General features: G+C 39.0%; 1 protein-coding gene across 1 annotated transcript; it reads right to left on the reverse strand.

Annotated features, from left to right (window-relative positions):
• Positions 1-220: 220 nt before the first annotated feature.
• SLC16A9 (solute carrier family 16 member 9) lies at positions 221-27,353 on the reverse strand. Its single transcript, XM_021699921.1, has 5 exons — positions 27,158-27,353; positions 15,647-15,790; positions 4,251-4,346; positions 817-1,734; positions 221-406 (listed from the first exon to the last, which is right to left on the reverse strand). Exons 1-5 carry the CDS (start codon positions 27,351-27,353, stop codon positions 228-230), a joined length of 1,533 nt encoding a protein of 510 aa, XP_021555596.1. The 3' UTR covers positions 221-227.
• Positions 27,354-27,970: the final 617 nt, after the last annotated feature.

The following is a 27,970-nucleotide window of genomic DNA, read 5'->3' on the forward strand; positions in this document are numbered from 1 at the left end:
GCCTTCCGAGGCAGGCCAAAATTTTTACATCATCAAGAACTCATGAGTAATGAGTCCCACTTCTTGGAAAAAGAAAAAAAGGGAAAAAATATATACGGGAGATAGAAGCTACATATACAGTACATAGAGAATAGGATTTGTTAAAAAAAAAAAAAAAAATTTCATTCAGAGTCAGCCACAGTGAAATTCTGCTATGAGAAAAGTCTGTAGCGCCTTCCAATATTCCTCTAAACATTAGAGGTAACTTTGTACAGAAAGGTTGTTGGAGCCGGCCTGGGCAGCAGCTTGTTGCATGTGTCCCAGGAGGGCAAGGCGGCCAGCAGCAGGATGAAGCCTCCCAGCAGGACACAGAAGCCACTGAAATAAAACGCAGTGTCATAGGTCTGGGTCCAGTCATAAAACCAACCTGAAAAGAGAGTAAGAAATAAGTGAATTTGATAGAAATCGTATGAAAGGGAAGCCCATCCTCCATTAAGTTCATCAATCTTCGATACAATAAGGATCGGGATATATATTAATTACCCCATGTACTCTATAGCAGACTACTGGGAGTCAGCAGAGAACTTCCCAAATAATTTGGACAAGGATAAACAGGCATTTTGAGTTTCTCCCAAATAAAAAATGGACACAACTCCCTGAGCAAGTATACTGGCCTTTTCAACTATATCAAAGTGATTATGAATAAATCATTACCAGGAGACATCTATGCAGATTTATTTTGTGCTAATCTGTGCTACTATTACAATCTGGATTTCTATATCCAGGGATGTTACAAAGAAGAACAGTAAAATAGACTGACTTTAAGAAACATCTTACCAACAATTGGTGGTCCAAGGCTATTTCCAAGTCCAGCAAAGAACATTAATATCCCATAGGCATGGGCTAATTTTTCAATTCCCACAGTCTTTGTGGTCACATATGGGAAGATGGACCAATTACCAGTCAGAAACCCTAGAATCCCAGAAAGTATTGCCAATGTGACATAACTTTTGGCAAATGGAATTGCACACAAGGCCAGACCCATGATTACTAAGGTAGCCACGTAAAGATGTAAGGTATTAATCCACTTAAAGTCAGCCAGTATCCCTAAAAGGAGTTTACCCACTGCTGTCATAATACCAATAATGGAAATGAGAGGCATAATAAGCTCTTCTTCTTTCACATTTGAACTTCTTGCCACATCTTCCATAAGTAAAGAAGGTGGAAATCCCCCGATGTCAAAAAGGAAGATCGCAATGAAGAGGGCTGAGAATACTTTGTTTTTAAAAAGAGCCACAGTTTCTCCACAGTAGTCTTTATATAATTGCCACTTCCTCTTGGCAAGCTGTTTGCAAAAATATGTCTGTTCTGCGACTTTCTTTTTGTATGTTTCAGCCTCTTTTGCGTGCACCACTGTTGCTGGGTTTTTATGAAGTAGACTCTCCTGTTTGAGGCCACCACTGGCCAAGGTGCTCTTGCGTGTTTCCTCAGCACCATAGCTCTTTCCAAGAACGTTTGTGTTCTCTTCCAGGTCCTTTCCTTTCTCACTGTAAATGGAGTATCGATCTGGTACACTTTCCAGAGCTGTTTTTTCAGGCAAAGGGCAATCAGAAGACTCAAGGGGTCTCATCAGGCTGCCACAGGCTAATATATTTAAAGCTAAGGCACCCACAATCAGCAGGCATCCATCCAGCCCATAGAACTCAATCAGCAACCTCTGCAGAGCAGCATATATAAAAAGTCCAACACTTGAACCTAAAAAGGAAATGAGAGCTGTTCAATCTTAATCTCTTATAAATTTGGGACTCTCAGAACAACCATTATTAATATCGGCCAAATAAGATTGGTAAAGGAAGGAGCATGATTATATTCCAGTAAACCTTTATCTATGGACATTGAATTTTTAATTGCACATAATTTTCATATGCCCTGGAACATCCTTATTCTGATTTTTGTATTGACTATACAAAAATGTAAAAATCATTCTTAGCTCATGAGCTCTCCAAAAACAGGCAGTAGACCAGATCTGGCCTGTGGACATTAGTTACCAACCCCTGTTCACCAGGGAACAAGATCACTTCCCTAAAATCTTTGTTTCATGCCCATGTTCCTTTCTTTCAGTGAGGTCACAATATTTCACATATTTTGATTTTTGGTTTCTTTTCAATTTTTAAAAAATTCTGCTGTGAGTTTTGTTTTGCTTGTCATCTTTCACTGAATGTGGATGCTATGGGCTGAATGTCTGTGCCCCCACCCCAATTCATATGTTGAAATCCTAACCTCTAACATGATGGTATTAGGAAGTGGGACCTTTGGGGGGTGATGAAGTCATAAGCCCATGGAGCACTCATGAATGGGATTAGCACCCATATCAAAGAGACCCCTGAGAGACCCCCTTCCCTTCCACCATGTGAGGAAACAGCAAGAAAATGGCAATCTGCAGCCTGGAAGAGGTCTGTCACCAGAACCCCACCATGCGGGCATCCTGATGTCGGATTCCCAGGCTCCAGAACAGAGAAATACACTTCTGTTGTAGATAAGCCATCTAGTCTACGGTACTTTGTTATCACAGCCCAAAAGGACTAACTAGATCCATGATTCTACCTAATTTTGCCTCACTGAGCTCCCTGTGAGTTGAAACTAAAAACTCCTTAATTCTGCCAAATCTTAACTGTCCAGAGTCGATCCATTTTTACTTCAGTGTGCCATGGCCCAGGCCCTCATGCCCTCCTTTCTAGACTGAGTGAAAGCATACAGCATACAATTTCTGGCATCGTCAGCATACATGAATTTGGACATTACGGGAAACCTAGGTCATAATTACAATAGTCCGTGTTTTGGAGCCCTTGCTATGTGCCTTACACATATGTTCCTTTAATATTCCCAATAACTTGATGTGATGAGTACTATTATCCCCATTTTACAGTTCAGAAAACTGAGGCTTAACTCACAGTTAACTGAACAGAACGGTTACATAACTTGTCTGTGACCAGACAGCAAGTGAGTGACGCAGGTAGGATTCAAAACGAGGTCTTCTGGGTCCGGGGTCTGTGTTTGTTGCTACATTACAATGCCTCTACCAAAATAGAGTGCACATAAGACCTATTGTCCTTTAAGCTCATGCCCACCCTCACGCTTTCTCCCACACTTGCAGGAGATCCTGTAAGGTTCTTTGAACAAAATTCCAACTGCTTTGGGTTCTCTGTCTTCTGTTTTTGCTATTTCTTCTCCCAGTTCTGCCTCAGCCCAGCCGTGTCCTCAGACTCTGGCCCTGTCCTGTCCCCTCTTAGACCATAATTCACATTTCTCACCTGGCAATGCTTCCTTTAGCCACCTTTGGTAAATATCCCGCTCCATTTAATTCAATCTGGAATCACTTTGTTGCCACTGGGTTGGCCTCAGGAATAAAACATTAGTTTGGATTCTGTTGCCAGAAAGATCATTGAACTTACTCGGTTTCTCTGGAAATCTGACCTCCCAGGACCCCGTGCTCATTAACGAGTAAGTAGCATATGTAAACGTACAACTTTTACTCAACTTGACATCTCTGTCTCCTAAGCAAACTCATAAAATATTGGCCACAGAAAATTTTGATAAGTTCCCTAAACAGCTTAGGAAAAAATCCATCTGAAAAGTGCAAGGCCACGTTAAAACATCAGAGGAAGTCCAGAAGGCTTTTTTATTTACATTTCCCCCCAGTGATCATCTCTTGATTATTAAAGGAAGAACAAGAGTCAACAGCTGTCATGTGGATATGCACATGGCCAGGGAGATGCGTTCATAAATCAGGACTTTAGAAAAAACTGTACACTCAGCAGTAAAGGGAGATGGCGAGATGTCGGCATCAAGCTTCCTGATGGAGCCCTGGGGTCCCCACCTTCCTGGCATTTTTCCTACCTCTCCCAGAGAGAAGGTGACTCACATAAGTGCACTCTGCTTCTTTAGTAAAGCTCTCACCAGCTTGTGACTCTCACTTGACTAGGCCCATAAGCTTCTCTTTCCTTTATTATATTGGTCATCAAATGCCCCAGATTTTTCGTATATGTATCCTAGGATTTTCTGGAAGCTACACGCTTATTCACAGTGGAAAATAACATTTCCTTCTCGGGCTAGAGTAAAAACTTCCTTCTCGGGCTAGAGTAAAAAAACTCGAGTAAAAACTCCCTAAGTGGGAGCTGGGAAGTGATTGGTTAAACATCTGTGTTTGGTAACTTTTGACTTTGATTAGAAGGCTGGATAGTGACAATGCTATACTTATTTTGAAAATGTACCTGTTGAAATCAGGCCAAGGGCAAGGCCTCGGTGGCTGTCAAAATACTGGCACGTAATGGTCACTGTTGCCGTGTATAATAAACCACATCCGAGTCCTAAACATAAGAAGACATTGCATAAATAAGACAGACTATAGTACTTCAATGCAAAAACAAAAAAGACTAAGTATCTCCAGTGGGCCGTTCCGTTTCTGACTGGCTAAAACTCTTCAGAGCATGGATTCCTGGATCCTTTAGATGTCAGTTGTGCAGCTCCAATGAACATATTTGGGTAGGCTCAGCTCTCACTCCACACCCATCCTAAGGTTGGGCTCAAGTCAAAAAAAAAAAAAGTCCAATTTCTGAAGCATGAATGAATAATGCAAATTTAAATGAAGACATTGCGGGCAGATAAAGACAATGGTTAAGTCACCAAATAGTAAAATTTAATCAAACGTGCCTTTCTGTTTCTATTCCAAGTCCTTGCCCTGAACTCAGTGTCCCTTCCTCCTCAAAGTGCTCTAAACAATTTGAGAAAGTTCCCTTCACTGGTCCAAGCTATTTTGTGAGAGGTTATAGTTTGCACACCCCAGTCTACAAAACAAAGACCCCCCCACAAGTCCTCTGGGGTTCTCAGATCATCCCATCACAGTAAAATATAGATTTGTAAGTTTTTTTCTTTCAGAGATGCAAACTACCCTATTTAGGAGTAAAATGTCTTTAATTTAGTTTAAAATATCTATGCAAAAACAAAAAAGGAAGCAAATACAATAAAATATTAACAACTGTTAAGTGGAACATACAGCTTTTGCTATATGATTCTCTATTTTTCTGTAGATTTGAAATTCTCTTATAATTAAAAAAAGGTACATTACTAAATTTCCCTTTCTTGAGACCCAAGGACAATATTTATCTCCAGATCTTCTCCAAGGCTTTTATTAGCTTAAATCTTTTCTTTCCTATTTAGCACCTGATAAACCCAGTTTGTTTTTCATAAAATTTTCCTCTGGCTTCTAACTCATGGCTTTTTGCCTTTCCTCTGCAACATTATCTGCTCTTGAGGATCATTCTATAACAAACACATAGCTATAGTTAACCGTGGTCCATTAAATGAGTTAAGATCATTTTCATTACTTTTAATTGGTACCTAAACTATGATTAGAAAGAATACATGGGCTTTACGAATATACTGCATAACTATTTTAGGAAATTAACATTTTAAACAACTTAAGACCCAGAGGATCATCTGTGATTCCATAAAAAGTCTTCTTAAAGAAATGAGATAGACTAAAACAATTACGCTTTAAGCAAACTTTTTAACATAAAGTGCCCTTTTTATATGATTTAAGGGGAAAAATTATCTCATCAACTAAGACATGAGTTGGATTGATTTATACAGTTACTATGTGTATATAGGACACTTCAAGATATGAAATAAAACTGTTTTTAAACAATCAATTTCAAAACCAAAAAATGTCACCCTTAGCTGAGACTATATATCAGAAAGCCTTTGGAGGACGAATGAATTTACTTTTCTGTAATTTGGTTGTCAGGGCTCTGTCAAATGTGAGGCATTAGAGACAAGAAAAAAAAAAGACATTTCGGATTGCTAAATGTCAATGTCAGAAAAGTTGAAACAACAACTTTTAAACTTTTAGCCTGAGACCAAAAAAAGGCATTTTTAAGAATGATTTCAAGGCCATGGGTTTCCGTTAAGTTTATTTCACCTTTTTTTTAATGTCACAGAAACTTGAAATGCTTTCTCCTTAAATTTTTGAAAAAGTTAGCATGATGCCTTCCTACATCTGTATCAGGCTGACCTTAAACTGGAAGTTATTACAGAGGGGTCCCTAGAATCTCCAAGATCTTTCCTAGAGTCCATAAAGTCACAACTATTTTCCTCATAGTCTTAACTAGTCTCCCACTTATCCGCAGTTTTGCTTTCCATCGTTTCAGTTACCTGCAGTCAACTGCAGTCCAGAAGCAGATGATACTCCTGACGTATGGTCCGAAGGTCAGTAGTAGCCTAACGTTAGGTCACAGCGCCTACGTCATTCACCTCACTTTGTCTCATCACTCAGGCATTTTACCATCTTGCATCATCACAAGAAGGGTGAGTACAGTACAACAAGGTATTCTGAGAGAGAGACCACTTCACTTAACTTTCATTACAGTATATTGTTATAATTGTTCTATTTTATTATTAACTATTGTTGTTAATCTCTTACTGTGCCTAATTTATAAATTAAACTTTATCATAGGTGTGTACATATAGGAGAAAACATAGGGTTCATTACTATGCATGTTCAGACATTCATTGGACTTGGACTGTATCTCCCATGGGTAAGGGGGAACTACTGTAACACTAACATGATCTCTGCTTTTTTTCACTGTGTTTACATTTACACTGAGGGAGCAAAAGAGATGGTGAGTAAAACCACAAGGGCCTTAGCACAAATCAAGGTATTGGTACCAAACTTTGGTATCAAGTTATGCTACATAACCACCTACTCACAATAAAAACAAACAAAATTTTTTAAAAATGCTTCATTTGGATTCCAACAATTGTTACAAGGAAAAGCCCTTATGCAATTGTTTTAGTAGCCAGCTCAAATAGCCCCTCTTCTCCTGTGTAACCCTGTTTGTATTTGAAAGAATATCAGACAAACTACAGTTACTCAGACTTGGGTATTAGGCAGATATCTTTTTGAAAACAAACTAAGAAGGGAGACAACTGGCAATAATTGTTACCAATGATAAAATCCAAACATTACAGAAAAAAATAGAATTTTAGAAAACTTGTATCCATGACCATGAATTTGGACAGCTTCCTAACATATAAAGGTTTTCTGATGAGTCTGCTGGTGGTAGTAACAAAAGTGATTTTTGATGTTGTATAATGAAATTTAACAATATTTATAAGTTCTTTCATAACTCAGTGAACCAATATTTTTCAAATAACCAATTCATGATATTACAAAATCAGGCTTGAATGAAGATCTATTCAAAGTGCAGAATATGTCATTTGCAACGATGTAGATGGAGCTAGAGAGTATTATGCTAAGTGAAATAAGTCAGTCAGAGAACGACAAATACCATATGATCTCACTCATATGTGGAATTTAAGAAAGTAAACAGATGAACATATGGGAAGGGGGGGGAAAGAAAAAATGGAGAGAGGAAAACAAGCCATAAGAGACTCTTAACTCTAGAGAACAAACTGAGGGTTGACAGAAGGAGGTGGGTGGAGGATGGCTAGATGGGTGATGGGTAGGGCACTTGTGATGAGCACTGGGTGTTATATGTAAGTGATGAATCACTGAATTCTACTCCAGAAACCAATATTGCACTGTATGTTCACTAACCAGAATTTAAATAAAAATTTGAAAAAATAAAGGTTAGGTATTATAATAAATAAAAAAAAAGAAATGAAAAAAAGAAAAAGCAAAGTGCAGAATAAATAATTGGGTTTAATATAACAGAGTATGAAAAGTATATTGATGTGGTACCAGGTTTCATATTACAATTAATGGTGGAAAACCATCACTCATCAAGTTTTGGTGTAGTATCAAAGAAGAATATCTACAATTACATGAAAAGGCTATTAAAAACTCCTCCCTTTTCCAACTACATCTTTGTGTGTGACAAGATTTACCTCATACACTTCAATCAAAAAAACAGATCGCAACAGACTGCGTACGGAGCCGATATGAGAATCCAGAAGTCTTCTAAGAAGCCAAACATTAAAGAGATTTGCAAAACCGTGAAATAATGCAGCTCTTTTCACTAAATTCTGTTTTTCTTTTAGAAAATAGAGTTATTTTTCATAACAAGTTCATTATTTATGTTATCATGTACTGGGTTTGTTATTATCTTTAAATGCATTACTAACCAAATATTTTCAAATTTTTCAGCTTTTAATACAGTTAATTTTAACAGAATAAATATCTATAAGTATAATCCATATATTCAAAAGCTCCTTGGGGTCCTACATAAAAGAGTGTAAAAAGTCCCAACACTATAAAGTTTGGAAACCACTGTCTTTAAGCATCCCTTGGTCTCCAATCATTTTTAATCAGACTCCTATCAGTGAAAAAAAGTCACTGATTCACATCAGCCTGCAGTATAATTTTTAAACTAAATACCTATATTACTAGCAATTCAAAGCAAAAACATTAGTAAAATATTATTGTTTCCTTAAATAGGTAAAAGCTAAATTTATTTACATGTTCTGACATTTCCTTTCCACACCTTATGTTCCATTTCACACACCTCTGGGCAAGACCACAAGTTCAGAGGCCTCTTTTCCCTCATCTCTTCCCATCAAACCAGACAGAAGCTCTTTAGTACACCCACTACCTAAATTATTAACCTCCCTCTCTCTCTCTGCCCCGCCCTGGCTCTGTTCACCACCTCATCTTTTCTGAGATGAATTCTGCCTTCCTGATCACTGTCTCAAGCCTCCAGTACTTTTCCCACCAATCTGTCTTCCTTTTTTTTTTTTTTCTTTTTCCATCAATCTATCTTCTAAGCTGCTGTCATACAATTCTCATTACGTCACACTCCAACAGTCAAGTCCGTATAAAAACATTTTGTCATCCGGTCTTTGGTGCACACCATGCTTTGAGGTATTTGCACCCATCCACGTGACTTCTGCAGTCCTTAAACAAATATCTGTAAAAACACTTTTTTTTTTTTTAAAGATTTTATTTATTTATCTGAGAGAGAGAATGGGAGACAGAGAGCATGAGAGAGGAAGGGTCAGAGGGAGAAGCAGACCCCCCGCTGATCAGGGAGCCCAATGTGGGACTCGATCCCGGGACTCCAGGATCATGACCTGAGCCGAAGGCAGTCGCTTAACCAACTGAGCCACCCAGGCGCCCCTTGTAAAAACACTTTTAACCACGGTCTATCACACCTCTGAGCATTTGAGCTCCTGCAGTGTCCTCCTTCCACCCCCCTCATTCCCCTTCGAAACCCACGCCTACCTGACCACATCCTACCTGTCCTTCCAGACTCAGCTCAAGCATGAACTGCATGAAGCCTGCTTCAGCACCCCCTCCCCCACAGGTACATTTACACCTGCACAGAATGTTGGTTTCATTTTATTATTGCACTTATTTTGCTGTGCTACAAGTTGCAAACTTACAAGTTTATTCCCCCAACTAGGCAATGAGCTATCTGAAGGTAGGCTGTGCCTTATTCATCCAAGTATCCTGGTTCCAGGTCCGAGCCTGGCACAGAGTGTTTCTAAAATCTGTTGAATCAACTCCCCACAGAAGTTAGTCTACTACCTTTCCCCCTAAATCTCATTTGAGTTTTTGCATCTTTTCTCTTCCTATCTGTGTCTCTATACATATAACAAACACAGTCACTCTGTATGTATGTGTGTGTACATGTATTTTTAAATAATTTCTTTATATCTGTTCCCCACTTCAATGATGCTGATTTTTTTTACTTTTTACTTTAGTCAGAAATTAAATCTTACCTCAAAAAACATTAAAGATTTTTTTCTTTCACAATAATTAATTTACTAGGATAGCATCAGTAGAAAGACGGAATTAGAATTATATGGTTTGAAAAAAGATAGAACTAATTTCCTACTTCTATGCATTATAAGATGATACTTTGGGCAAATCACACTAAACTTCCTCATTTTCTCATTTTTCTCAATCCTTACCTATAAACTAAAAAAATACCTAGATCAATTAAACTGATAAGAGAGTTAAGAGAAGAAAATATAATTGAAGTAAAACACTCTGATATTATAAAATGCTTCAAATTTAGAATAAATAAAGCAAGCATTTCTAAAGAACTAGCATGTGAATAAAAGCATGCAAAGTGGAAGTCTGATCTATTTTAGGAAGACAAGCAATAGAACATCTGAAATCGTGTATGTATTTTTGAAAATGTCTATGAATTTTTTAAAATATCCTTCCATTATATACATATTTTTGCATGTAACTGAATAGATACATATCAAGCCCCTACATTTATATATGAAAACTTCTCCCTGCAGTATTACTTTTACGAAAAGGAAACATTTTAGTAACAGTACATTTCAACGTGGCAATCTTAAGAAGCAATATGGGTGAGGCTGCAGAATCCAAATACTGTGTGGGGTCGGGGGAAGGGCCAGTGCCCAGAACATTCCCGGTTTGGCTACCAGAAGTCTCATATCCTAGAAAACCCATTAGTCCTGGGCAAACCAGGACAGTGACCACTGTAGTGTGAGGACCTGTTATTTGGGAGAATTCCCCTTCTGTATATTTTAAAGCAAGTATTTGAACCACCTCTTAGAATAGTTGAGCCAAGACGATTTATTATCCTGACCAAAGGTTAGGATATGCAATGACATATAGTGTTCTAGAAATACCTACTTCTAGAAATGAAACTGTGGGAAGGTAACTTAAGGCACCGAATAAGATAAATAAGTTTAGCATATCCAAATGCAGGTACTTTTATGCTGCTAGCTTCAAACATCTGCATGAAGAGTTGAAAAGTGCAAGCGATTGGCTAGCGTTTTTAATAAACTCTCTCTGACTTTTGTACCTTAGCATGAATACTCTGAACATGACATTGACTAGTTATGAGAACAGGCTTGGCAATCAGTCAGGCTTGGATTCAAATCCCAGCTCTATCTCTTACTAGCTGGGCGACTTGGGGGACTTGAGAATTTACTTAAACTCTCTATTTCTTAGTTCCTTTATCTTTAAAACAATCTTATGAGATAGCTGTAAAGATTAAGAGACATAAAAAATGTAAAAGATTGGGGCGCCTGGGTAGCTCAGATGGTTGAGCATCTGCCTTCGGCTCAGGTCATGATCCCAGGATCCTGGGATCGAGTCCAGCATCGGACTCCCTGCTTAGCAGGGAGCCTGCTTCTCCCTCTCTCTCTCTGCTGTTCCCCCTGTTTGTGCTCTCTCGCTCTCTCTGGCAATAAATAAATAAAATCTTTAAAAAAATGTAAAAGATTTAGCATCTGTGCCTGGAATATAACAAATACTAAAAAGTAACCATTAACCAACTTTTTACCTGAGTATTATGGCATTATGTCGATAACAGCCTCAGACTAATTAGAAAATCATAGTTCTTTATTACAACTGAGCATCAGTGAGAGATAAAAGGACTATCTTTAATGATATAACCATTAAAAACAAAACAAAACAAAAAGGCTTATAAAACTCTAACTGCTAAAATGAACTTCAGGAAATGACCTTGATCTCATTTGCTGTAATTGAGCAGGAGAATCAGACTGTCTGCAAACATGGTCTTTTCCCTCCCCGATCTCAATAAGCTGAGCAGATTCACTACATACACAGATATTACCATGAAAACGAAGAAAGAGAAAATTGAATTTTTCCAAAGACCAAGAAGGAATAGTAAGAAAACACTAACTAGGTAGCTAAAAAACAGTATACTCTGAAGAAAAGAGACAAAAGACATTGATTTTGAGTTGTGGCTTTTCAGAAAAGCAAAAAGAAATTATTGGGGAGACACTTGAGCAACTCATTCAGCACATATTTCCCACCCCCACCCTGCACCCCACTTTCTTTTTCCTGACTTAATAAAGTAATTGAGAAAATAGAAGCCTGAATCCCCAGGTTTGGCAGTGTGGCTTGCAGTCACTTGAAAAGGGGGAAACGGCCATTTTATGTTAGCTATAAAAACGGAACAAGATAACATCGTATTTTCAAGATGATCCTTTTAAAACATCAATGAAGTGGTCAAACAGAATTATGCCCATTGATACACTTTGGTATCCTTTTTGATATTGTGTATTATAATTACACATATGAAAAAGCTTTAATTTCTTTTTTTATCTTCTTAAGCTGTTATACAAATATTGCTGATTCAATAAAGCTTCCTCGGTAGCAAAAAACTGCTGCTGTGGTCTTGAACTAAGTGTTCAGAAAGGAATTTAAGGGAAGGGATGTATGAAACACCTCCTTGTGCTTCTCACAAACAGGCACAATAGCTTCGTGCAGTCATTCAATAAAAAGAAAAAGAGAAGTTCAGAGAGATTAAATAATTTTCCAAGGTCACAAAACTAATATTAACGGTTGTGCTAACTAACATTTATTGCATTACCTCCTCAATTCACAAAACCCGAAGGTGGATGTCATTATTACATTCAGTTTTAAAAATGAGAAAATAGAAGCTAAGTAACTTGCCTGAAGTCAACAGACTTGGCAAGTGAATAACATAAGGTAAACCCACATGGTTGGACCCCAGCGCCTGCCTCTCGGTGTTTGCTCCTTCCCTCCACATACTGTCGCTCTTAAGAGACCATCTAGTTCATCCTAGGCAAATGAAAATGCTCAGTATACAATTCTGCACAGAACTAGTGCTCAATTAATATTATCATTAAAGTGAATCTTTCTTATTTTTTCTAAGGAACTCAATACAAAAAGGAAAATGAGTTTAGACCGTAATAATTTCTTGTCACTTCCTTTTCAACTGGCTATTCTAAATGATGATAGAATGGAAGTATCACTGTTCAGTATTATCTCATTTATTTATCCTAGAAATATTCAATGAGCCCTGGACTATGAGCCTACTGATGAAAAAAAAGAAAGAAAGAAACACAAAGACGTCAAACATGGTAATAAGTATTAATTATCTGCTGGCTAGGAGTAGTTAACAAGGCCCCAATAATTACCAGGGAGAGCGATCTTTTTATTAATTGAAATCCAACTCAATTCTTTTATTTGTTTTATTTTTATTTATATGTCACTTGACTTTATTTGGTCTTCACAAAACCTTTGTGAGGTAGGTTTCCCAGCCTGCCTTCACAGATAAGGGACAGCCATTTGTCATCAAGCTTGTTCAGGCTCACAGAATCTCCGTCTCCTGACCTTAAACCCAGCACTCTCTCCACGAGCTGACAATTGCTTCTTAGTTGCAGGGATTCAGAACCTATTGCCAAATCAGAGTCTTCAGACCTGAGCCTGTTTTCTGACCCAGAATCATTAAGTGAAGGAGAGACTGGGATTCCAGGAGGAAGGACATTACAATAAACTCTATGACAAGTATGTATATAACAGTACCCTAAATGCTTCCCCAAAGGTAATAATGGCCATTTATATAGGTACTCGTGCACTTGGGAAAGTGGGATACCCTTTGAATCTAGGTCGACACAGAACATGAGCTGCCAAGTTAACTAGGGGCCTCAAGCATTTACGTGGCCTTCCCTTAGAATGCGGTCATATGGGGGCCAGGTAATATACAGGATCATGCCCTAGGTCTGGCTCACAATGGATCCACTGAGTCCATGGACCCATCCAATTCCTGATATTTCAATGGCTCACCCATTCATGGTGGTGGGTGTAACCCTCTACATTGTTCCTTGGCCAATGGGGTAAGAGTTAATCATAGTGGAGAAAGCCAAGTGGAAGCCCTATAACACCAGCACCAGCCAAGACCAATCTCAAGTCCTATCTTAACTGAAAATCGTGGATTCATGGAGGTTGGGGGCGGGGGGGCACAGTTAGTTCTCAAAAGGTTCCAGCAACATAAGCCAAATCAAAAAATAACTTCACAGGTTGATAAAACTCCCTCCATTGCTGCAGAAATTGAAATTTAGTTATGGGAGTTAGTTAATACTATCTTTTTCTTTCTGTACATCCTTAGATATTCTTCCAACACAATCAAATGTATATTACTCTTAGACATTGCAAGCCAATTTTTTCTTCTTAAAAATTTATTTTTATCTACAGGTAATGCAAATGCTATGGTATCACTCACTGCTCATCAATTTTTAAGTCAGTAACAACTTCGTATGCCTAGATTAACCTTGAAACCATGTGGAAGAGGAAAATCCCATGAAACTTTAAATGTGTAGTCCAGAGTTTGGGGGAAATGCCCAAATCATATCAATGGCATAATGATTCAATTTTCTATGTAAAAAGGGATTTGTCCTAAAAGGAATAATCCAATATTCATGCATAAACACAGATACCTACATTTTTATTTTTATGCCTTTAGACAATAATGCAAAATGATTATTCAGTGGAGACTCTCAAATTTTACACAAGAGATTAATGTATTTGTACCCAAATTCCAAAACTGTATTAAACACTATAGGAAATATAAAATCCCAAAAATGTACTGCATGTTCTCAAAGAACTAACATGGGATTCAGGTCTCAGCAGTATTAGAGTATGTAGTTAAATTTAAAATAGACTTCAAGGGTTTGAAAAGCACCGAAAATAGTTACAAAAATGTGAAAGAGGTCAGGACCTGGTGTCAGACTGAGTGGATTCAACCCCAAATCTCCTACTTATATAGCTTCAGTTAGTAATTTCCCTTCTCTGAGCTTCACTTTCCCTCTCTGTAATGTGAGTTCTTGTGAAGATTCACTGAGGTCAGATAAAGAATTCAGCACAGAGCCAAGCACATAGGAAGTACCCAGTGCATATTAGCTGTTCTTATTTCTATTATGTATTCTTCGGGAAACAGTCCCAAGTAAAAAAGAGGAATATCACTAGTCAACAAAATTAGGTTCTTTCAGACACTAAGAAAAACTTTGACAGCTGCAATCATCTTTTTCAAATTCTCTACCAACAGCCCCTAGGACTAGTCTGATGATGTTGAACGTTGAATACAATTAGTATAATACATCACAAAGGCATCTGCCCCAAAACTGTCCTCTCAGGCCAAGAGCCCTCTACTTTTCCTCTCCTATAATCAATATCATCATCAATTATCCCCACCACTCAGTTTTTCTTCACTCTTGCCTTATCTTAAAATAATAATAATAATAATTATGTGTTTTAAAATCTACTTTTTACTTCTGCTGTAACTTTGTGATGTGGGCCCTGGAAGCACAGGATGTTTAGAACACAAACGACTCAACAGAGCCCTGCTTAACGGGCCATGTGAAAGGGACCACTTCCTAAGTCAGTGAGAAGTGCTATCAGTCTCATGCTCCCCCCTCTCTCTTTGCCTTTTTTGTGCAGTGCTGAAATGAAAAACCTTCTTGTGCCTTGCAAGAGAACATAATGTGCATTGATAAAACATGTTTATCCTTTCAAATATTTGGATTCATTGGGCGGACATGTTACTAAGGCAGTAATTTTTGGTGAAGTGGTCATTGAAAGTAAATTATTTTTGATCATTTTCATGCCGTATATTAACTGAATAATAAAGCTGAACTTGGTAAAATGACGTCTAACTCTTGAAGCTTAGAAAAATTATAGTTCCTTCTGTAGTTCGGGAGAGCACCCCTCCGCCCCCACCTGCTCGAAATACCCCAGAATCTCTGTGCTCTCGCTGCAGTTCTGCGGGCTCCATGGTTCCTTATCCCCAGGTCTAGCTGGATTGCAGAGTTCAGTTTATGATGATGAAATAAAACCTAAACCACAAAAAAAAAAAAAGAAAAGAAAAAGAAAAATTATAGTGACCAGGTTTCTTACCTACAACAATGCCATAGGAAAAAAACAGAAAGTAGATATTGGGGGCAAAACTGCTCAACATCAGGCCTCCAGCTACCATGAAGCCACTGAAGATTGTCACAGGTCTTGCTCCAAAAGAGGAGACACAGAGGCTGCAGACAGGACCTAAAATAATAAATGAAACCTTCACTTATTCAACAGTAACCTCCTTCCCACAATCAGAGGATCCATCCCATCATAAATTTAAAATGATTCTTTCCATCATACAATAACAACACTAACAATAAACATCTACTGTGTATTTACTATGTGCTGGACACCCTGTGACATACTTCATATAAACAATCACATTTCATTTTAATCTCACTGCAGCCCAGGAAGGTAGATACTATTGTTCACCTCATTTTTAATAAGGAAATTAAAGTTTCCGGATGATAAGGCCACCTAGTTAAGAAATGGCATTCTGGAGTCTGACCTTATTCAAAGTGGAGCTCTACTACTTGCTGGCAATTTGATCTCAGGCAACTTTTCTGATCTCTCTGTGCCTCAGTTTCCTCATCTGACGACTGTAATAATAGTACCACCTCATAGGGTTGCCGTGAAGACAAATGAGAGCACAGAAGTCAAGCTGATTCCAAGGCCTGACACAAGGAAATTCACAGTCAATGCTAGCTCTTCAGTGATGACAATGGCAGCCGCCCCCAGAGTAGTAACAGAGGAAGAAGTAAAAACCCAGGCAGTCTGAGTCCTGAGCCCAGCATCTTAACCATCATACTATGCTGAGGATTTTGCCTCCTCCATGTTCCATGCATTTTTTCCTACCCAGCGCTCCTTTCCAGCACAAGGGTGATCATCAATATGACCCTATAGAGGGATGGAGGGGTGGTTATTCATTTCCTAGAGAATATTCTGGCAGGTGAGGCCAAATGGAGAGGCACCCCACCTGTTCCGGTATGAATCCGTCAGTACCACTGTCCTACATTCTATGTGTAACCTGGAATTTGTGGGAAGAAGTACACTGTTGAGTAACAGGTAACAGTGACACTGCCCGGATTTGTGCTCTGGATAAGTGGGCAACATGGATAACTATGGATAAGTAATGGGATTTAAGTGATGGTGAAATTCTTTCCCACTAGCCGTGTACCTAGAAAGCCCCTACAACTACAGAGCTAAGCTTATCAGAAATGAAAGGACATTAAGGATTATTCAGCCCATTAGTCTATTTACATGGAAGGAAACTGAAGCTCAGAGAGGTTGTCCAAGCCCATGGCAGAAGAAAGAGCCCAGGACTTGAAAGCAAAGAGAAACACATCTTAATTAAGTTGACAACAACCTTTCAAGGTACAAATTATTATTCCCAATTTTTAAAAAGTGCAATCACCAGGATGGCTAAAGATAGACAACAGTGTTACCAAGGATAGGAAGCAATCAGAACCCTCATAAACTGCTGGTCTTGTCTCCTAAAGCTGAACATGACACGGTATAGCTCAGAAATTCTGCTTCTATGTATACACTCAATAGAAATACCTGTACTAAAAGTATATAATGTTCACAGCAGAACTATGTATAGTAGCCTAGAAACCCAGATTGTTCATCAGCAATAGAAAACGTAAGTGAATTCTGGTATAGTCATACAATGGACTATTATATGGCAACGAGAATGAATGATCTGTAGCTACACATGCAGAAGTATCTCATAAACATATGTGGTATGAAAGACACTCAACACAAGAAAGAATACGTTGCATAATTGCAATTATAGAAAGTACAAACACAGGCAAAATTGATCTGTGATAGAAGTCAGGATAATGGTTATCTTTGGTAATGGGTAGGGAGTTATAACCAGAAGGGAGCATGGCCCCACTTCTAGGGTACTACCAATGTTCTGTTTCTTGATGTGAATATTCACATTATTACATGGGTGTAATTTGGTTTGTGAAAAGTTCATCAAGCTGTACTCAGAATATGCACACTTTTCTGTATATATCTTTCGTTCAGTAACCTCAAACAAAGAAATGAGTTACACTGTTTATAAGTGATAGAGCCAGGATCCAGCCACTCCAAGTCCAGCATTCCTGCCAATACCAGAGAATCTCTCAAGTGCCCACTTAAGACCAGGATATGACCACTGAGATACCACATAGCTCTCAACACGTACAGCTCTCCCACATTTCTCCCTGGTCATGAACTGGCCCCTGACATTTCAGGCCTTCTATGTGAGCCAGTTCAGAAGAGGAGACTGATATATTTGTATGATAAACAGAGGGGAATAATCTGTGCCTGTGTTTTAAAAGGAAAATCCATTTGAAAGACCAAACTTATCATCCGTAGTTGAGCTGTCTGTATACCCAATGAGAAATACTTAGACACTTCAAAAATAGAAATGATTTTAAGGGTCAAATTTCATAAATGGGTGTGTGACATCATAAAAGCATGATCCTTCTGTGTTGTTTACCAAACATTGACATTGACATTGAGAGTCAGTGTCAACAAATTTAACAAGCCCAATGGAATTAAAACACAGAGATGATTATTATTGGCATACCTGAAAAGTTTCAAGTTCCATCCTCAAAGTAGGACTTTAAATCTATGCTCCTTAACACATGATAACTCCACAAGGAGATGCAGAGTATGGGAAACTAGGGGTGCGGATGAAGGGTAATAATTTTCATAGCATGTACAATTACACTGTAACTATTACATGCTAATAAGTACATAATTATTATCAACTATGTGATAAGTTCATAAATCATTTTGGTCAAATACATGATTATTTGAAAAAAATTAAGCTCAGGAAAGAAATGAGCAAAAATTCTTTGACTGACAAAACAGTAAACTGAAAACTCTTTTTTAAAATTTCTCTACTTTCATACTGCCATCTGCTGTTTACTTAGAAAAATATCTTGATGTCAGAGATATAAACAGAATTTTAGAGCTGAAAGAGGCCTTGGAAAGGTCCAAACACCTCATTTTTAAAATGATAAAACTGGAACTCAGAAAGATCCCTTAATTTGACCAAGAATCCATAGCCAACCAATGACAAGGCTAAGGCCAAAGTCAGCTTAGCATTCTTCCCAACTGGGAAGTATTTCAACTGACACCTTAATTTTTTCCTAAAAATCAAAATATTAGTAAAGAACACCAACGTACTTTTGTTAATATCTTACAGCTTAAGTAGTTCTATGAATCGATGGCAGATGAAAATGTAACATTCATGTCATTTTGGTGTTTAAAAGTCAGAGCAAATTATTTTATTCTCATCCTTAAAACTAGAGTATTTCTAGATTCTATTTACATAGATTTAAACCACAGTAGCCCATATTTCATCGATAACAATCAGGGTGAAGTATAACTGGAATTGACCATTAAGTCACATCTGCAAGACGTGACACATTTACATGCTTAGCTCTTGGTAATAGCAGGCAAGTTTCCCAAGATGAGAAACCATAGAGTACTCCTCAGTGCTGGACTAGTTTCAAGAGATAAACTGAATGAAAGGATGACTCTCTGGGGAAATTTCTTACAATGTTTCAAGTCTTGTACTTTGCAGAAGGGGCCTTTGGAACAAAAGTTAGTTAACTCAATATGAGCCAGTGATTCCACTTATGGAAAGCTGTAAAACTTTAGAAAAAAGGAAGAAGAAAGCTTCATCATCTTTTTATTTTAACAAGTCATTTTTTAAATGTAATCACCATCCATTATCGCTGCCATTTCATTTAGGAGGAAGAAGGAATCTTTTAATAAGGAAATAGTGAGAAGGATACATCATTTGAGAATAAAATGTAAGATAGAAAGAAGATAGTGGGAACCTAATACACACACACAGAGGATCAGTGCCTTTATATTCATTTCGCCTTCAGTGAAAATGTTTCTTGAAACTAAAATTGTATGTCAGTTGGTGTTTGGGAGCCATTATTACTATTACTACATTCCGTCTGGGAGATGAAAGTTGACGAGCTGGTTGAACTGAAAGTCTTTGGCTAAATGTTCAGTAGTAGGCAGCTGGCTCAGAATGGTCTAAGGACGGTAGATGACAGGGTGGGGCACCAAGAGGGGAACAGCTCTCTCCTTCCCAGCGTATGGTATTCAGGGCTCTTACAAGATATTCTATTCTCCCAGCCACAGTTTTGGCACAATGGGAGCACATTCACTCAAAAAAATGTAAGAACCTGTATATTAGTGAATAGCCCTACAAACCAAAGTAAGGAGCAAAGAAAGTAAGGAAGATAAGGATGGGATTTTGAGTACTGCAACCTCGTAAGTACAAAATGAAACAAAAAATATAAAATAATGTGTTAATAGCCATCCACAAATCAGACTGATTGAGGTAATTTTCAGCCAATAAAGGGAATAAAAAGGGAAATGAAAATGAAAGTTCTAACTGAAAAAGTGTTTTGTTATGATCACGGGTGAATTAAGAAAATGACAAGAATGAGTTGTTATAAGGAAGTCAGAAAGATCTACAAGTAGGTGATGAAATTGTTTCCTTCATCCCTCAGGGTGATTTAGGAAGAAACAAGAGAGCTAAATTTTTGCTGGCTGTTCAAATTAGCATGGAGGAAGAATACACTTCTTAAAATTTTAAAGTACGTTGGTAACATTATACTTAGGTCTGCATTCATCAAACAAAAACCTAAATATGTGACCACTGTCGTTCCTTCACTATTTACCCCGTGTCCCCTAGAGCAACACTGCACAATAGAAATACAAGGAGTCACACGTGTGAGCCACATATGGAATTCTAAACTCCCTAAGTAGGCACATTAGAAAAACAAAAAGAAGTCAAATTAATTTTAGCAATACATTTTATCTGACTCAATACATCTAAAACACTATCATTTCAACATTTCAATATCATTAATGAGACATTTTATAGTCTTTTGTTTTATAGTAAGGCTTTGAAATCCATTATGAATTTGTTACACTTCTAGCACATCTCAACTTGAACTAGCCACATTTCAAGTGCTCAAGAGCCACATGGGGCTGGGGGTTGCTTTGTTGGACAGCGTGGCACTGGTGTCTCATACCATGGTAGAAGACACCAAGAGGACGACACACAATCCAAGAGCCAAACCAGAAGACAAAATAAACACACAAGAGTTCAATTAAAATCCAAGGTCACGGACAAGAGGCACCAAAAGAAAAGCTCAAATCATGTGTTGGGGATTTCAGAAAAAGGAGAGCACCATGGGCCAAAACAACTGAGCCTTGAACTGGGCCCTAAAGTATGATTATATCAACAAAAGAGATGAAAATTCTAAATGGAGGAAATGGAAACATAATGTGGTTTTCCAATTTATCATTATTATAAGATAGCTTTGAGAAAGAAATCATGCCTTTTGGGAAACAAATCAACTTCCATGCACTTATTTCTCCTAAAAAGTTTCAGAATCCCAAGAGTGGTAGGATGGCCAGGCCTACTGCACTGAAGCCGTAAGTAGGCTGACAGTACAGTGAGAAGAAAAAAAAAAAAAAAAAAAAAAGAATAGAGCAGTAACCAGGTTGTATGCCTGCAGCACAGCAAGCATTTCCTAACAGAGCAGATGACTGGGCCATGAGAGTCTTACCCCTCCACCCACAATGCAGGGAGCCCAGCAAACTCTTATAGGTTTCTCACCCCTTCCTCCTGCTGAGACCAGAATTTCAAGTTCATCTCCCTAAAGGAAGAGAAAGGCACTAAGGAGCCAAACCCACTCAAATCCTTGATCTCTTGCGTACTCACTGCCTTGCTGGTTGGTTGGCTTGCTGATCTACAGAGAGTACGGAAAGCTGAAGCAAAACCCGGAGTTATTCTCACCAAATCCTGGAAATGCCTAGCATCCTGGGAACTGGCCAATGCAACAGAATCCTTGTAAGAGGCAGAAATTCAGTCCTACTTGAAGGAGTTAACAGTGCTTGGGAGTAAAATCATCCAGATAGCCTCAAAAGCAACTCTGCCAGCCCTCACAACTCATTTAGCAAGCCCAGCTGGCGGTAGTGACTCACCGTATTAACCTGAGGGCGGATTTATTGACTCATTATCAGTTTGCAGGCCTTTGGAGGAATTAAGGAGAAAAGGGAGGGGAGAGACTGTTGAATCTGCTTTGAGTACAAAAATAGGGAACAAAAGGTCTCCCTGCTGTTTCAGCAACTCTGTTGTCTGAAAAATGGCCCCGCCCTTCTTGAATTTGAAGAATGACATCTAACCGAAAAGTGTTTTAGCTCATCCAAAAACAATGCAGGGCCACGAACAGCCCTTGAGTTCAGTTCCATCCCTCCCGTATCAGGCATGTTTCAACCAGAGAAACAGAACCAGAAGATATGTGTTAAGAGATTTATTGCAAGGAGCTGGCTTATGCAATTGTGAGACCCAGCTAGGCAAGTACAAAACCCATAGGGCAGGCCATCAGGAAGGGCAGCTTGAAACTCTCTGGCACAGGCTGAAGCTATAGTCCGAAGATGGAATTTCTTCTTCTGGGAAAGTTCATTTCTGCTCTTAAGTCTTTTTAAATGGAGTGAATCAAGTTCACCTAAATTATCTAGGATAATCTCCCTTACTTAAAGTCCATTGATGACGGACTTCGAGCACAACTATAAAATACCTTTACAGCGGGGTGCCTGAGTGGCTCAGTCGTTAAGCGTCTGCCTTTGGCTCAGGTCATGATCCCGGGGTCCTGGGATGGAGCCCCCTGGAGCATCGGGCTCCCTGCTCAGCGGGAAGCCTGTTCTCCCTCTACCCCTCCCCCTGCTTGTGTTCCCTCTCTCACTGTGTCTCTGTCAAAAAAATAAATAAAATCTTAAAAAAAATTTTTTTAATTAAAAAATTAAAAAATTAAATACCTTTACAGCAACACCTACACTGGTGTTTGACTAACGGGAATATAGCCTAACCAAGTGGACATTGACCATCACATCTCCCAACACAATGCCTCCTTCTGCAGCCAGATTTACTCTACCAGAATGCATCCCGAGGTGCATGCTGCAGGCCTTTGCATGGAGGGACTCCGTGTGGATGGCCTGCTCCCTGATGGCCCACCATGCACAGCCCATCCTCCCATCTGGCCCACCTCACAACCCATCTCTATAAAACTCCAGACATTGCTTTGCCTTTGCACTTTTGAAGCCTCAAATTGTCAGTAAGCCTTTTTTTTCTCCTCCCTGAAACTAAAATCCCTTATAAGCACAGGGGATGTCTTCTGTCTTGGAATCCTGAGCATGGAGGAGACTCTATAGATGTGTGTAATGGAGGTGAGCTCATTTACTATGTATAACCCAAATTCCCAGCTTTATTCATCCCAAGGATCATCTGGACAAGCAAATAATTCAGATGAGAGGAAGTATTTTCTCCTCGATTATTCAAGTTTCAAAGAGAAGGAATGAAAAAGATGATAAAGAGTGTAAAGAAGTGCATGTCTTGCTCTGTTCGGATATGCTACTGTGAGCTACTGTCCAAGTCTAGGTTTGCCAGAGAAAAGGGGTAGGCCTTTAAATTTGAGATGTTCAGACACAATCTTCCCAAAGTTCCAGTTCTCCCTCCAGCCCAACACCCCAGAAATATCTTTGTCTCTCATTCCGAAGGGTCCCTCTCTTTTGCAGCTTCCACAGTTTGGTTGGAACTGCTTGCAAAAGTAATTTTATCTGCAGCTGATTCTTGTCCTCTAATAGCTAATATATGTTGAGCACCTGCCATATACCAAGCCCCATCTCTATTATTCTACACAACAATCATATAAGGTAGTACTTTTATTGTCCCCAATTTAAAGACGAAGAAAAAGGCTGAACAGATGCCACTATTCGTCATAAAGAATGTGCTTTATCTTGGGCTTCATCTTCATGTGGGCATCTTGGGCACTAAAATTTAAGGACAATAATGCCTACCTCAGTGCAATGTTGTGAGGCTCAATTAAGATCAAGTAAGTGAAAGTGGCTGGTATTGCGACCAGCATACAAGGGGTGCTTAGTGAACGTAAGGGACAAGCACAAGAACGGTAGAATATAGATGTTGCTTGACAAATGTACTTATTCTTCTCTGCCTTGCTCAGTTATAAAGCTCCAGGCATTGGATCACAGAACTGAGGATGACACCTACTATGTTTTCTCTGGACAAAACTGGGTAAAGACAATAACTCATGTTTCTCAGATATAATAGGGTCTGCCTGCATCATAATCATCTGGGGAGTTAATTAAAATGAAGACTCCCAGAACCGCTCCCCATCCCCACCCCACTGCACTGATTGGTAGGCAATTGTCTTTTTAGACAAGCTTGAGTAATTAATATATACTCCTGAATTTAAGAGCAAATACAGGGGCACCTGGGTGGCTCAGCTGGTTAAGCATCTGCCTTCGGCTCAGGTCATGATCCCGGGGTCCTAGGATCGAGCCCCGCATCGGGCTCCCTGCTCAGCGGGGAGTCTGCTTCTCCCTCTCCCTCTGCCCCTGCTCCCCCTGCTTGTGCTCTCTCTGTCAAATAAATAAATAAAATCTTAAAAAAAAAAAAAGAGCAAATACACACACACACACATATATATGTATGTATAAAGCCCATCTTTATCAAAAAGTGTATGAATCTATATACACATATGTATATATTATATTTTATCAAAAAGATACAAAGATGTCCATTTATGTGTTTTTTTCACCAGAATCAGAGTCAGTGGACACTATTTTTCATCTTTTACATAGCATGAGCAGTGCTACCATCAAGCAGAAACCTACAGTAGCTCCCTTTACAAAGTCAAAGCAAATCATACATTGGAGAATTATCAAAAAGTGCAAGGTTGAAATCTAAGTCAAGAGGGCTTAAGCCAGTGGTAGTTCCCAACTGAAAATCACTTTTTGGGCTTACAAAAATTCACATATGTGAGCCCCATTATAGACTGACTGAATTAGAATGTCTGAGGGTCGAATAGTGGCCTTTACATGCTTAACCATTTCTATAGATGATTCTAGCTACCTCCCTGGTTCAGGAGGAGGTGCTGCTGATAACCATTTGGGTTACCAACACGAGCTATACTTTTCCCATTTCCAAGGTAGTATTAATTTGTTTATTTCTCTGTAGAACAAAGTTGTCAACAAAGGGCTGACATGGTTCACACACTGCTAGACACCTCTTGCTAATACTTCGTTATCATGGTTTCCAGGACCTGTCCTTTAATTTATGCTCTGAAGAGCCAAGGGAGGCCAATATCACACATGTTCAGCAGACACAGACTAAAGTGCTCACACCTGTGCACACACACACACCTATCAGCGGTAGCTCTGCAGCCATCATTTTTTTCCTACCACTCCCTCATTCTTAAACCCTTTGGTCTCTTTATTCTATGTTCACCTTCAAAGGGTATGATTAGCTGATCCAAGTGCCTCCTCATCTAGCTGATGAGCCTGAAGTTAAGTGGGACTTATACAAGGTAACTCAGCTAAATAATCTTAGTGCCAGGACTTGAACTAGCATTTGGCTTCATTTCAACGGTCCCCCCAGTACTTGTTTTCTCCCCTGACCTTTGGAGGTATGCTCTATTTCCGTAACCCCTCCATGCAGGGCTGGTTTCGTGGCCTTGAGACCACTGTGGCTGCACAGAGCTCAGCTCTTACAAGGGCCATGCCCTTGATTTACTGCTCTGCTGTTGTTGTCTTGAAATTCTTAATTTTTAACAAAGGGCCTTGCATTTTTATTTTGCAGTGGGGCCTGCAAATTACATAGCTGGTCCTGCCTACAAGTTAAGGGGGCCGCTCATGGCCCTTGAAGCAGAGGGAGCTTGGAGAAAGTGCAGAGCTGCAGTTCAGTTTCAGAGTCTCAGCCTGAGTTCTGACCACCAGGGCCCCACGCATCCCTAAGGAGCTCTCAGCTTCTCTGAACCCTCAACTCCTACCTGGACAGAGTTAGTGAAAAAACTTGCTCTCTGAGTATGTGCTAACTGAGATATCATTTCCATTATCCCTGACCCTTGCTGGAAGATGAGGTAATGACATTTCTGTTTAACTTAGTATTTGCGGGGCGCCTGGGTGGCTCAGTCGTTAAGCGTCTGCCTTCGGCTCAGGTCATGATCCCAGGGTCCTGGGATCAAGTCCCTCTCCCACTCTCCCTGCTTGTGTTCCCTGTCTCGCTGTGTCTCTGTCAAATAAATAAATAAAATCTTATTAAAAAATGTAACTTAGTATTTGCTAATAGAAATGGTGACCAATTGGAGAACATTAAAAAATTCTGTCCTCTTCATACCAGATCATTTTCTAGAAATCAATACCTGCAAACCCCTATATTAACATATCAGTTATCATCCATTTGTACTTTGCAAACAAACCGCATTTTGAAAAACTCTTTCAAACAAATCTTGAGCAAACTCTTCCTGTTTCTCTTGAGTTCATAATGACAGTATTATTTTCATTTGTTAGTTATGTTTAGTTATCTTATCTGGCATGACCAGATGATCCAGCATTGTTTTTCAAGTCTTGCTTTTAATTTAACAAGGTAATACATTAATTGGAAGCAAATGTTTATGTTTTGTTTTAAGAAGTCCCCTTTAGTGATCAGGAAAGACACTATGTTCAAATGAAGGTACGGCTAGTGCATTTTGTTTTCATGAAATCATTTCAGAGCTGAAAAGTACCTTACAAATCACCACATTCAATGTCCTTATTTTCTCTGTATATTCCCATAGAACAGAGATTGTGATTTGCTCAATGAACCATGTCAACTTCATAGTACACAGGAAGAGACTCCAGGGCAACTGACTCCAAACCATCCTGGCATACCTGTGCTTAAATAGTTCCAAGTAAATTATGTGATCATTAAATACTGCTGCAGAGTTCAAACTATTACTTCAGAAACTGAAGTGCCATATGATTTTCATCCTTTAAAGGTAAATGAAAATTTTCTACTGTTCTAAAGATGATAGGAATCACTATTACATCATATATAAATGTTTATGAAGAACATCTCTCTTGGAGACAAAATACATCACATCTATGTCATGCATAACACTGCATTAGAATTCTGAATAGAATCGCCATTGTGAGATGGGACTACCCCTTGCCATGTCACACTTCTCTTATGAAGGGGACACAAATGATGTTCATACAATTTGAGTGCAGTGTACCTAAATCGCAGAGGAGTAATTTTGAATCATACAGGAACTGCTTACGACTGCCTGACATCGTGTGGCCCTTTGGTCGCCAGCATTCACTGGACATGCCTGGATCTATGCCATCATGTTCATGTGTCATTCGTACTCATGGAAGTATGTGTGTCTCTCACTAAACTGTGAGTCCCTTAAGGGCAGGAACAGTGTGTTTACTGTCCATCTTTTTATAAGCATCTAGTACACTGACTGGCACATAACAGCAAATAAATGGATAAAGAGATGAATGAAGATCTTATGGAACCCTGTATTTTCACATAGATTTATTATAGTGAAAGGGTACTACAATCTCAATGAAGGCAGGGAAATATGTTATACTTAAACAAAATATCCTCCTATGCCTTGCACAGTGTTAGTGATGCAACAAAACTAATTAAATGATAAAGGAGTGAGGAGAAGCATAAATTTATCCACTTACTTGCAAGCAAGCCAACTCCACTTGCAAGGGATCCGACCCAGGCTGTTTTTCCTTTCCCTTCACCAAAGGTGTCCAGCCATTCTATGTACAAGACTCCAACAGCCAACGGAGATCCGTAACACAAAAACTGAGTGAAAAAGGAGACAAGCACAATCACCCAGCCCCATCCACCATCAGGTGACTTTTTAAATTCCATCGTAAGGTAAGATCAAAGAGGTGTTCCTCTGTAGGTCCTAAGCAAAAACAAAAAGGAAAGAAAAGCATATTTAGAGTATAGTAGGGCACAGTATTTTGGATTAAAAATATCTCCTCCTAAATTAAGTCATAAAAAGCTTCTCTAAAAATACACATGGAAAAGCATAAAATATCACTGACATATCAACTTTAAAATTTTCACTGATGATTTGAGTAAAGAATACATCCACATGGTTCAAAAAATTTTTTTAATTATAAAAAGGCACAGAGTGAAAACTTTGTCCCCATTCACCAGGTTTGGTCTTTTGTCACATGTTGGCTTCTCCAGGAAGCAGACTCTTAGTAAGAAGAAGGTTTTTGGGAACTGTTTTATTCCTACGGAAGGTAATAGGCAGGAGAGGAAAAAGGTAAGCTGCCATGCAGTGTCAAGGAAGGGAACTTCTAAAGATTTGCTCTGACTTAGGCACGGAGAGTTGGCCCATCACACCCCCATGTTGATCATTCACCAGATTCAGGCTGTCCAGGGAGTGGGCATGACCATAGGTCTCCCTTCAAATGAGGCAGTCATTCCACTAGGGCTGTCAGCTGAAGGCACCCTGCCAACAGTACTGTGAGCAG

The sequence above is a fragment of the Neomonachus schauinslandi genome, chromosome 6 (genome assembly GCF_002201575.2).
Source record: "Neomonachus schauinslandi chromosome 6, ASM220157v2, whole genome shotgun sequence".
Taxonomy (NCBI): domain Eukaryota; kingdom Metazoa; phylum Chordata; class Mammalia; order Carnivora; family Phocidae; genus Neomonachus; species Neomonachus schauinslandi.